Consider the following 13,205-nt stretch of genomic DNA (forward strand, 5'->3'; position numbering starts at 1 on the left):
ACACAACCTTCCCTCTGTTGATGGAGAGTGGTGTTCATTTCTCCAGTCTTTCAAATCTGTTGAGTTTTGTACAGCAGCAAAATAAACCATATTATAGATGACTGAACTTAACATTCCACAGTAGTATAAGAGAGATAGGAAAGTTCTGATTGATAAAAGCTACTCATACATTATGTCCAGATGTTACACTGCCTTGAATTAGGACAATTGTTTCTTGCTTTTCCTGGAATATCCATGTCTTGTGCTTCTCTAGTTAAAGATGCAGGGCTGGATCACAAATTCAAATATTAGCTGTCATGCCTCCAGAGCATCTTTGATGCTCTTGAGACATATATTTAGTTAAGATTATATTAGGGTTTCTATGTATTAGTTTAAGAGGGGAAATACAGATCTATAGCTTTAAGAAAGACAAGGATTGTGGGAAATCCCAGGGTCTTATGCTGTCTCCCTCTAGTTAGTTTCTGTGTGTAGTAAGATTTCAGCCAAGTCAGACCTGGAGGGAGTATTTTCCTTTGACAAAAAGATAAGTCCATAGAAGAAGAAAGATAGTCCTCAAAAGAAGAAAGATAGAATCCACCAAGAAGAGAGCAAGGTATTTAGGAAAGACTATTGAGAAAGAAGAAATCAGTTTCATGTTATTTGTGTTTATAACCAGTAAAACCTTTAAAACTTAAGAAATTTGTGGACAAGTCTTTTGTTCTGGTTGTGATCCTGAGAGCCAGAGGCCTTACTACACCCAAAGTCCATAGCATCGCTCTTGGGACAAAATATTAGTGGAGAATAAAACATTATATTCTTTACTACAAGTACACACAAAATGTTAATTGAAAAGTGAATCCTCTAAATGTAACTGGTTTCACTGTGGCTTCTGGAATCCTCAAATCTGCAGAGGGGTTACCGAAACCAACCACCAATGCAGATCTAAGGTTCTTGTATCTTTGGTGGAGCAAATGCTTAGAGGAATGTAATGTGGGTGGGGATGGGGAAAGTGGTATATACGAAAGTATAGAAAAAGAGGTGTTGACATTTCATCAACTCTAACTCACCATTTTACTTTCAAAGAGCATTTCAAAAGGCTTTGGCTGAAATGGACACAAATGGTCTGTCACTCCTTCTCTCATCTTCCAAGTCATCTTGGAGGATTCAGTGAACTCCATGTCCCATTCCAGCCTTGATGAAAAACAAGTACAGGGAGGCAAATAGTAGACCACGTAGAGGATCAGGCTGTAATGGGCTTTCATACTTTGGAGTGCAAACTTGAGTTATTATGAACATTTCTTCTGAGCCTGCCTAAGAGGGAATATGCGACCTTTCACACCTTCCTTCTACTGTGTGCCACAACTCTTTGTTGCTGAGTGTGCAATTCTGTGTCTTCTATGTGTCCTGAATTTTTTGTTGCATGTCTCTGAAATGGAAACGTGTTTTGATTTCCTTTTCTTCCTTGCTGCATGATGATGGCAAGTCACGGTTTATTTTTATGACTCTTTTTCCAATGGCTACTCTTTGTTTTTTGTTTTTTTATTTCCTCACTTACTGCATCTCAGGACCAAGCACCACCTGTCAAGAAGATTCCTGTGCCAACCAAGGCATCTGCATCCAGCAATGGGAAGGCTTCACCTGTGACTGTTCCATGACATCATACTCTGGGAACCAGTGCAATGACCGTGAGTAGCTGCTTTTCTAAATAGAATTTTATGGAAAGACCTGGAAGTCCTTGGTATATGATTTGATGTATGATTTGGTAGCTTAACATTGGACATGCAAACTAATCTCAGAGCTGGCTCATCAGCTTCCTAGGAAACTAGCTTTAAAAGACAGATTATTTGAAGAAAGGGAAGCATAATTATTTTTTCTTTGATCTGATATGAAAGTGCTTGAGTGCATTCTGTTTTCATATTTAAAGACAAATGAAAAGGGAGTTATTGATGTTCTTTTTATAGCAACCAGATGGAACTGTATGTGCTAGACAATAATCAGAGCTTTGGTAAATGAAGTACAGTCACTTCTTAGTTTTTCAGCCACAGCATCCAGTTCTTAGTCTTTTGTAAGTGTGTGCAAAAGCTGAAAAGTTATCAAAAGGAACTCTTGAAGTCCTTTGGTTCTATAAATGCTGTTAACAATGGTCTGTTTGTGCTGTGCTCTTGTGCCAAGTAATTTAGGCCACTTCTTAGGCTAATTTCTCAGCATGGTGAAATAGGTAACTTATTTCCCTATATGGTCACTGCAAACAGAAGCTTTCCTTGTTGAACAAGGCAAGAAATGTAAAATATACACCAGAATGAAGATATCATGTTTGCAATATGTTGCAAACATAGGATTCCTCACTGTTTGTCATTTTTTAAAGTAGTGAAAGGAGGGTGAAGGTAAGAAGTGAGAGATGTTAAGGAAGTACGTAGTCTCTCTTTCCGTTCTGATTTTCATCTGCACTCTATCTTTCTGACAACTTTTTCTGGCAGTTGCAATTGTGAAAAGGTGTAGAAAAGAACTGGTGGTAAGGGCAGTAGAAGGTTCTAGTGTCATTGGGACCATACATCCTTTCTGGACTTATTTCCAAACTTTAAAACAGCTGTCTCAGATTCTGAAGCAATTTTGTTGATAAAGTGATACATTCTAGAGTGTTTAAGGAGCTACCTTCCTCCCTGGATAGAGGTTGAAGAGGGAAAGCAGCAAGCAGATGAAAGGCTTAAGTACCACCTTCCCACCCTATTCTTTATCACTGAAGAAAGCCATTTCTCCCTCACTGATTTGCAAATTAGCTGTAAATATAGCATTGTGAATTCCACCTTTGGTTTGCTGTTAGACAAGCAGCTCATTTCGAAGGGAAGACATTAAACAATTTCTACTTTTTCATAAAGGTCCTCACTCAATTCAGTTAGAACCAGGTTAACATTTGACATGTTAATAACAGAGTGAGTAGACATTTCTAAGTCATTTCATATGGTGAATGTTCAATTTGTGTGCACTAACATTATTTAACTGTATCAAAGAGAGAAATGTTGCTTTCAGATACACATGACCAGGAAAGATTGTCCACATTTTGATTCTTCACCAGATCAAAAATTAATTTGAGAATGGGAACCTGGTCTACATACACATCAGCTCTGTGTGATGCCATTCCCCGCTCCCAGCCTATATCAGTTTGACTGCAGGTGAAAGATCACATGTTGAATTAATCTCTTCTTTAGAAAACTGGCACATTGAGTACAAAACTGCCCTAGAAGTCATCTTACTGACACTTTGGCATTCTCTGCACTCACTTTTAGTAGCTTTTTTATAGCGAAAGGTGTAAATAGTCCCCTGCCTACTGTTTAAATGGTATATTTTATAAATGGGAGCAACAATATTGCCCACTGTGAATTATTACATGTGTATTAAGCTGGCTCTGGAAACCCAAACAAATTCAATGGAGACAGATATACCCCAGTGAGCACAGAGGCATTCTTCCCTTTCTTTTATGCATAGATTCACAGATCACTCATAGGTAGGAAACAGAGCTAGATTTGGCTGGAAAGGAGAAGCAGATGCATTTGCTCTGTCCTCTTTCTCTCCCTTCCCTTCAAGATTCTTTAGCATTCCAGTTATGACTCCTTGTAAAGTGCTTATTAGTCCACCAGTGGTTTTTTTTTAATATGGGCACTTCTATTGTCATTCTTAGCATGTTTTTTAACAAATTACTTTATAAGGCCGACATCATATAGGAATTGTAACCTTAGGACCTATAAATCTCTCTTTCAGTAACTACTGCAGAGAGAGGTCTAGAGGGATTAATGACACCATGTTCTTCACTGGTTCCTAATGAATTGGGACATATTGTGCCAACATGTTGCAGCAACATGCACTGGCTCTTACAAATCAGGCAGGCTCCATCGTATCAGCAAAGCAATGTCAGGGCTTATGATCAGTGATTCTTTTGCAGTCAAAAATAATCATATGGTGATTCCGATACAGCAAGTGGATTGATGTGAAGGAAGATGACTAAGGGCTATTTCCAGTGTTTACAAAGTATATCATGAGATACATGTCAGATATTGAAAGGCTGTATAGTAAAGGCTATAAGTATGCCTATTTTATAAAGAAAGTGCTGAAAAACTGTAAAGACAATGTCACAGAAAAACTCAGGAAACCACTTGTGTTAGCCCTGCTGATATAATGAAGTGATCAAGGTTCTGGTTCTAAGAAAAGTTTCTTATATTTAATGAGTAATGCCCAATGGGGCCCTCACTAACACAAGGCAAAGGAAGCCTGAAAAGGCACCCATTGTGCTATTGTATTCTTAATGAAGATTCAGAAATGATGATGATGGGCAGATGCCTTTATAAAGGAGCAGGAAAGGTAAGTCCATGTGGATCACTCTGAACTTTTCCAGCTGGGATCTGCAAAAGGTATGTCCTGTCTTGTCTTGTTTCTGTTAGCATTTGCTTCGGATTAAACTATGCATTAGTAATTTAATATTTTAAGCAAAAAAAGACAAAAAAAAAAAAAAAGACAAGCCTCTGTCTGATTCTCATGATGGATGCAGTCTTTCCAGTATTGTTACTGATTGTACCCAGAGCACTAAATAAAGAGGCATGACACAAGAAATTGAGTAAACTAAAATTGAGTAGTGATATGTCAATTAGTAATCTTCAAGGAGGGGTACTTGTGTAGGCAATCATCCCAAAGGAGCTTCAGGCTGAGTTCACACAGACCTATCTCAAAGAGGAGACAACTGTATATAATCTCCTCCTTGGGTCCACTTTCATGCAGGTGTGGGGATCTCCCATGTCTCATACATCTAGTGCCTCAGGATTCTGAATGGGTGCAGAAAGTTAGTTCCAAAAATGATTCCCTGTCCCTATCATAGTTCTGCAGTGGGTTTGCCTCCCAACCCCTAAATATCTGGAAGTCAAAACAAAAAATCCCAGAGGCTTACTTGACTTCAATCCTCAACCAACAGAGGCTGTGGCTGAGGAAAGGCCATGTCATGCCTCCCTCCATCCCAGGCACAATTTTGCCATTTCTTGATACTCCTAGCAGGTATGCATCCTTCCCCTTTTTCTGCCTTGTGGACCACAGTGACTGAGAATCCAAAAGAGGTACATGTGTTGTTATTCAAACGTAGAGGGGGAAATGTCTTGTGAAAACAGTCTAACATATTTTCTAGTGAGGAGTATGTCTTTTCTTCCAGACCAAATTTTAATCTACTGGCTTGACAAGCTAGGGCATTCTGATGGGCCATGAGATGATACAATTCTTAAGAAAATTTGTTCTGCAAAAATGGACCCTTATGAACTGCATAATCCAGATATATGAAGCTATTAAGCAACACTGTTAAGTGATGTTTTGTAATGCAAGACTGTGCATCTTAACATGGTATATTCAGATTTTCAATAGCATCTGGCTCCTTCCCTAGTTATTCTAGTCTTGGAACTTCCTTGTGCTGTGAACACAAATTGGTCCTCTTACATGAGGGGACCACTTATGTGAGATAAGGTAGGGAGTAGGAGTGTGTGTAGTGGGAAATTGAATATATATAATCTTTGAGATATTAGCCAAACTGCAGAATACTTCTGCAGGTTTGAAATACCCTGGCACAATCTGCCAGCCTAATATCGCATTTAGACTGAGAACGGCTACAAAGTAATGATTTTTAGACTTACTATTAAAGATTGGAGCATATATTAAAATGGATAAAATCTAGAAAATATGCAAAAAATGTGCAGATTCTCTTCCATAGATGTAAACGCATGTACAAGTTACAGAGAAGCAGCAGGGTCCAAATACAGAGTAGGGAAAAGAGGATGTCTATGTAAATGGATTTGTCATATGTGCATAGCCCAGATATATGGATCTTTTCATTTAGTTTCTGAACTGATTTATAATACATTCTACAATCTTCATAGATGCAAATAAATAATACATATTTAAATACAGTACCGTAATTGGGAAATAGTGTTTAGAACACAGTTTAATATATGTTTCCTACCTTCTTTCTCCCCCCCCCCTTTTTTTTTTTTTTTTGTTTGTTTGTTTGTTTAATGTTGAACCCAAGTGGAGTACTGTATTAAAAGAAACCATACTATCAGTGCCTGGGGATTCTTTTTCTCCCCTTTGTAACAGATCACCTGTTTGCATGACAGTTTTATGAAAACAGTGCAACATATGTTTTAGACTGATTTCTGATGAAAATGTTGTTAAAGCTTCTGGCTGAGAATTTATTAGTTTTTCTTCTTGTTTACTGTTCCCCTCCCCTCAGATGCTCAGATTATAGGTTGTAATACAGTGATGGTTTGCATTGCTAGAACAGAATTTTCATTCAGCCAACGGAAAAATCAAAATGTGCCTGTCTTTTTTTCTTGTACCCAGATACACTTTTATGCTGGATTCCTTCCTCAAGGACACTAAGGACCTTATCACACGAGGCACTTACTGCTGCCCCAACATTGCAGAAGTGCCAGAGGTGGGGTCACCCAGCACACTTCTCTAACGTAATTGAGGTATTTCGCTTTCCTTCCATCACTTAAGCGTTCATGGGGAAGCCTGGACAAGCCATTTTTTGAATAACAGAATACCCCGTTATTGAAAAAATGGCTTCTCCAGGCTTCCCGGAGAAAGCTTCAGCGACAGAAGGAAAGCAGGAAGCCTCAATTACATTAGAGAAGCGCGACAGATGATTCCACCTCCGGCACTTTCTGCAACGTTTGGGCAATGTTTGGGCAACAGTAAGTGCCTCGTGTGATAAGGTCCTAAGAAAATAGGCTGTTTTAATATTAAGTCTATGGTGGGACTGTCATTACTTCGTGGTGTTGTCCCATGTTTTATCAGTAATATCTGACATTTTATATCAAGTCAGTCATTGAAATTTGTTATATCTTATGCCAGTGTCTCCTCATATCATGTCAACTGACATGCGTATTAGAAGTACCCACTTGATCTACGTCAGGTATACAAAGAAGATAGTTTCAAATTCAGTGGACATGATTGTTAGAACATGCCTTTTTCCATTTTGAATTGTTTGGGTGGGCTACAAAACAAATTGGTTCTAGATGAGCATCAGGTCTGGGATGGATGTGGAATATGGATTCACTGTGGAATCCAATTGAGACTCTATGTTAACATTCAAAATAGCCTCAAGCTGTAGTGCACTGGATTAATATTAAGGCAGCCTAGCAAGGCGTAGGAATATCACTGACTTTTCCTAGGCCATGGTGCACATACCTTGAGGCCATTGGCATCTTCCAGTGTGATGAAAGATCAATTACATTGTTTAATTACACAGTTTGAAAGGTCCTGGAACATGAAGGGGCAATCTATACCTCCCAGCCACAGTAAGTTTTAGTTCAAATGCTCTTTGGAGGTCAGAATTACACTTGAGAAGAATTTGGCAACAAATCTCAAGGGGAATAGTGTGAATGCCTTGTGTTTTACTACACAAGACTGTCCATTTCATAGTCTTCAGTACTCTTTTATTATCTTTCTGCTACATTTATCATGTCAGAAGCACTAATCCTTTTCCACCCTGGTTTGGAAACTCTCCCAACTAACTTGTGATAGGATTCAAACTGAGACAACACCTTTTCATAATCTTGCCTGTTGCTATCAAGGGCAATTACTCTATCCCTGGACTGGCTGACCTCTGTAATTCCATTGCCAGTGTATTTCAGCTTGATTTACTTTACAAATCCCCCTTTTATTGCTGGTGTTTAATTACCACCCACTCATTTCTAATGTGCTCAACTTATTACTTATTGATACTGAAAGCAATAAGCATGGAAAAGTTCTGGCATGCAGGAAATAAATCTGCAGATGCTTCATTAACGGTGTGTGAATAAACCTGTTAGCTGCTAAATTTTATCCAGTAGTAGTCTCCAGGGCTGTTCATAAAACTGATTAGAAATATCCAGTTTACTTGAAAGTGATTTAATTCACATCATGTAAATTAAGCCTTAGCAGAACATGGCACATTTCTGCCCTATTCTCAATCTTCTTTGGTTCCTCTGTTCCTGGTTCCTCTGTTCCTGTTACTTTCCCTTTATCTGGCAGTACTGTATATCCTTTTCCAGTAAGTCAGGACCTAGATGATTTTTGGGTCTGTTTGCCTACCTACATATGTATCTACCTACTATTTCTTGGATTGGGTGTGAAAAACCTCCCTAAATCATCTGAGGTGTGAAAGGATAAATTTCTCTGAAAAGGTTGGGTAGTGGTGGTGACGCCATTTATCTGAGTTAACATTCCTAGGTGTTTCTTTTCTTTGCTCTTTTACAGTTGTAAGGGAAGGAGACATTATGCATTGTTCACAGTGGTACAAAGCATTTCCCAGAACTTCCCATTGAGCACACATCCCAGAATGCTATGGGAAGGGGCAGGGGATTTACTGACATTAATACTTCCTAGAATGTCTTTACTCATACAGTATAAGAGAGAGCTTTGAGCCTCCTGTTGGGAAATGTGACAGATTATACTAGTTCTCTAAAAGAGAGTTAATAATGTGGTAGGCAGAAGCTGAACAAATAACAAGTCTACTCTGTCTCATAAACAAAGTCTAGCAAAGAAAGAAATTAAGTCTAATCTTCTTAATGAGCTATATACAGCGGGACCTTGGTATCCATGGGGGATCCATTCTGGAACCACTCACAGATACCAAAATCCACAGGGCCTCAAGTCCCATTGTCTCCAATGATGGCATGTGCATGCAGCCGCACCACCACTAGGGACAGCCCCTGGTGGTGTGTGCACACGGCCATGCCGCCATTAGGAACAATGGGACTTCAGGCAGATTCTTAAATCCATGGATGGTGAATCCATGGATGACAAGGTCACACTGTATAAAGTAGTTTTGCTCATAAATATGTGTGCATAATCAAGAAAGGTTAATCTTCTGCAAGAATGGTAAGGAAAGGAAGAGTTCTACATGATATCAGGAAAGTTGGTACATCTCACCTAGAGATAGTTTTACCACAGACTTCATGGAGGAGAGAGAGAGGGAGAGAGCAGTGAGGGCAGATGAGACCCTAGAACATAAAAGACAGATATGTGCTGCAGGAAGAGAGTGGGTGTAGATATAAAAACACAAAACAAACAAGAAGTGGTCATTAACATGCGGTATCTAAAGTCCTAGAAAGTGGCATGGTCTCCAAATACCACTGAGAATAGGCATGCAAAACATACTAACTCCAACAGCTCTGAACAGTGCACAACTCTGAAAACGGGGCAGGGGTTGACCCTCAGTCATCATATCAGGATAAGTAAGGTAAATGTCAACCTCCATGGTCAAGCTAGTGAATTTTCTTCCCCCAGCCCCCCCCCCCCCCAAGAAATCGGTAGAAAACAGGTACCCTATTTGAAGGAAAGAGTTGAGGGAAACTGGTAAGTAGATTCCGGATCAGCCTTAATTCCCACCAAATCTGGATAGCCAAAAGAGTTTATATAATTTTGGGGGAACATTATGTCCTGACCTTTTACCTATTGCTGTACATTACTTCTAGAATGGAAGCAGAAGGGGAAAGAGGAAACCTACTGTGGATTTTTAAAAATACCTCTGGAGAAGTATTAAAGCTGGTTTGTCAGTCTTGCTGTAATGCCCACTTTGCCTCCTGCATCTTTACAGACGTCTTTAGAAAGCAGCATGTTTTTCACATGCTCAGCCTCATGTGCCAAAGAAAAACCATGGCTTCCAGTATTCAAGTAGCCTGAGGGCCATCTAAATTCCTCTCATCAAGCATAGCAGCATCTCTCAGCAGCTGCAAAGCCTTTGGCTGGAACATAGACCAAGAGCTCTTTTGGAAACAAGTCTACTTGACATAAGCCCTATAAATAATGAGGATTAACATCAGAAAATACTTCTTTTTTCCCCAGAAAAATGTTTGTCAAGAGGAATTGGGTAAAGCCTCCTAAGCTTGCTTAGTACTGTAGATAAACCTGATTCCCAGTTTGGAATGGCATAGGAATAGCTTTTGCCAGTTTTTTGATGCATGGCTCTCAGAGCTTTGCTGTGAAATGTGAAGCATGAAATGGAGGGTGTCTTCTGCCACCTTTCGTAACGTATCTGAACAAAATGTATCTTCTTAGGTTGGCTGGAAACTAACTGTGATAAACCTGCTGCACATTTTAGGACTACTGTGAGCCAGTGCTTAGTGATTCCTGTTAACGTCATTCTCTGTGCTCTTCCATGATGCATTGGTGATATCAACAGTAGACTATAGACCAAGCTGGAGGAGGGATCTTACCTGCTGTTTTAGGATGAAGTGTGGCATCCCTATTCAGTCCATGTGGTGCTCTTAACTGGCTTCAAGCTTTCTACTTGAAGAATAGTGATGAGAGCTTACCATAAGTGAGACGGGCACCCTTTCTGGCCATGGTCACCCACTGTCTTTTGGGTTGGCTATGGTCTCAAATGCACTGCTTGATACACAGATGTGGAGGGGTGAACTGGTAATCCCAAATTCAGAAGAAGAGGGAAGAGGATCTGGGTTGTTAAACCATGGTCTCGATGGAGTTGGACAGTGAATACATTTTTCAGAAGATAATTGCAACACAGTGTCAAGGAGGACTATGGAAACTGAGCAAAAAGTTTACTCATTCTGAGTAGGAAGAACTGCCCTCATTCTGGTATTGTTGTGATCTCATTATGTAATCACATCTAGTCAGTTGCCTTGTGTTGTCAAGAAGCCTAACCAGAGGGATTACAGTTTTCTCCCACTATAATTCTGATATGGCTTTGTGACATTGTCACATAGATAACTTTGATTATATATATACAATGATACAAAATTCACATCTGGGACATTACAGTAAAGTAGCCCAAAGTGCTTCTGCTCTATACCAGTATAGATACTCTGCTCTATACTTTGTCTATGCAAATTACTAATGTCTTCCCCCCCTTCTAGAACACAACATTCACAAAAAGATGGGATGATTGTTCACAAAGACATGAATACCTCACTAGTGCTACTCCTTTTTTTTTTTTTTTACAAAGCAACAATTGTCACATTTCCCATTATTGCACATTTTACAGAAATGTTCAAAAACTACTGGCAAGAATGTGCCAATTTTCTCAAGACCATCAGAAAAATTATGTGACCTCACAGCTGCTTGCATCAATGAGAATATGAACTTCTCTTGCTTACTTTGCCAGAATGAAACAAGTAAAGATTTATGGCCAGAATCCTGTTGGTGTGCTACATGCTCATAGGTGGGCTTGGATCTGTAAGAAATGGGATTGTGAATATGTAGAACGTCTATATCCAGTAGAGAGTTGTTGTTAAATATCTATATAGCATAGCTGGCAAAGGGACCAATGCATAATGGGACTGAAGTGAATTGAGTCCTATGTGCTACGGTTTCTGATGTGCAGACTGGGTATCTCCATACTATTGGATACTCTTGCTGGTGTCCTGTTACACATTTTCACAATCCAGTAATTGAGTTAGTATCTCTGCTGCTTTTAGTTATGTGCATGCAAATTTAAGTTGAGTGAAGGATTCTGGTCTTCATCCCTAATATCCATCTCCAAAAAAATTCACATTTGATGAAATCATTGTAGGCAACGCAAATAATATTTTATTTATTTATTTACCATATATACTTAACTATAAGTCGACCTCATGTATAAGTTGAGGGCAGTATTGGGGCCAGAATTATCGATTTTGGTATGACCCATGGATAAGTCAAGGGTAAAACTTAGGGGCATGTAATGAAGGGTGTAAAGGACAAACAAAGGAAAACAATGCCAAAGAACTAACAAAATTTCAGCAGCCATAATTATTTGTGCTCATACTAAAAGCTGGATGGATGAGAGAGTAGAAGGAGAGCAGTGCTTCCAGGGCAGATTAAACTCTTGCCATTCACCAGGGGATGTAGTGTGTGTGTGTGTGTGTGTGTGATTTAAAGTACAGTATTTACACTAACCTGTGGATAAGTTGACTCAGGGTTTTTGGGTCAATTTTTTAACCTAAATTTCCAGACTTACATGAGTCTATATATGAGTCTGTTTATACATGAGTATATACTGTACAGTATTTATTGGATTTATATCCTGCCTTTCTCCCAAAATGGGATTGAGGCTATACACTGTAATATATACTATAATACATACTATACTAAAAGTAATATAAATAGTAACAAGGATACATTTTTTAAAAATAAAAACTCAGGAGATTGTCACGATACGCAGGCCTCATATTGTGCAGTGTTATGTCAAGTCCCTTTGGAGTCCTTTAAATGAAAAAAATAATAATAGAAAAAGAAAAACAGAGGCAGATTAAAATGACAGGTCCAGGAGCAAATTCTTCTTTATTATCCAACCTGCACAATGGGCTAACTATTGCCTTTCATTGGACAATGACTACCTATTGATCTCCAGCAGAGTTTAGCTTTGCATGGAAACATGTCTCTGTAATAGTATAAGATTGTTACTGGGGGCTGTTGCAATAGGCTCAGTCATGAAACATTGCAGATTGGATACAAAGTGTTAGTCCTTGTTATCTGTCAAGTGATTTGCAAGAAAAAAGAATGAGGTGGGGTTGTTCTGATATTTCTGAACTAGGCTTCATACTTGTGTGGTGATGACTGATCAAAACTGATTGATACAAATATATCAGCATTCTGTATACATATACGGATATATAAGTATTCTGTGTGGGGTCAAAGTTGAATGATGCACCTAAAGATAAAGATGGCCGATGTATGATCTCAACCAATACTAGACAAAATAGAGAAAGAATCTGACCTACCATAAGGTAGCTTCCTGTGTTTCATTTTGTGTTATGTATAGATTTGACTAATTCATTGCTCTGGCATCCTTTTTGTCCAAACAACCTATCATAAGATTTCAAGTGTGCTGATGAGATTCATAGGTTCATTTAATTTATATTTATTTACTTACTTACTTACTTATTTCAATAAATAAAACCCTTAATCCCAAAGCTGAAACTAGACCTTCATGCTCGCAAAGCTAATGGGCTACCACTTAACTACAATTCCTCTCATGAAGCATAGTCCACTTATGTACAATCTGTGCCATTGAGGGTATGAAACCAAAGCGCCACAGAAGCAGAGTAGGAACCTGAAGGCAATCTATGATGTGCAGGGAAAGTATCTTCTAGGTACGGAGAAGGGCAAGCAATTTTAACCTGGAAGCTTCTATAAGGATCAGAGAACATCATCTGACCTGCTCTGGCCAATGGTGCAAGGAGGTTCTGATGACTTGTTCATTCCTTCGATCA

General features: G+C 39.0%; 1 protein-coding gene across 23 annotated transcripts in view; it reads left to right on the top strand.

Annotated features, from left to right (window-relative positions):
* NRXN3 (neurexin 3) overlaps positions 1–13,205 on the top strand; it is a 1,638,958-nt gene that overhangs the window by 747,242 nt on the left and 878,511 nt on the right. For all 23 annotated transcript variants that reach the window (XR_016281009.1, XR_016281010.1, XM_089522303.1 and 20 more), the window contains one exon: positions 1,545–1,664. Coding sequence is in view for 21 of the 23 variants with exons in the window: in XM_089522303.1 (XP_089378429.1) it covers positions 1,545–1,664 (120 nt within the window). In the remaining 2 variants the exon portion in view is untranslated. The remainder of the gene's footprint in view (positions 1–1,544; positions 1,665–13,205) is intronic.

This window comes from Sceloporus occidentalis, unplaced genomic scaffold (assembly GCF_023333645.1).
Source record: "Sceloporus occidentalis isolate IW3139 unplaced genomic scaffold, rSceOcc1.0.p SCAF_4, whole genome shotgun sequence".
In the NCBI taxonomy this organism is placed as follows: Eukaryota; Metazoa; Chordata; class Lepidosauria; order Squamata; family Phrynosomatidae; genus Sceloporus; species Sceloporus occidentalis.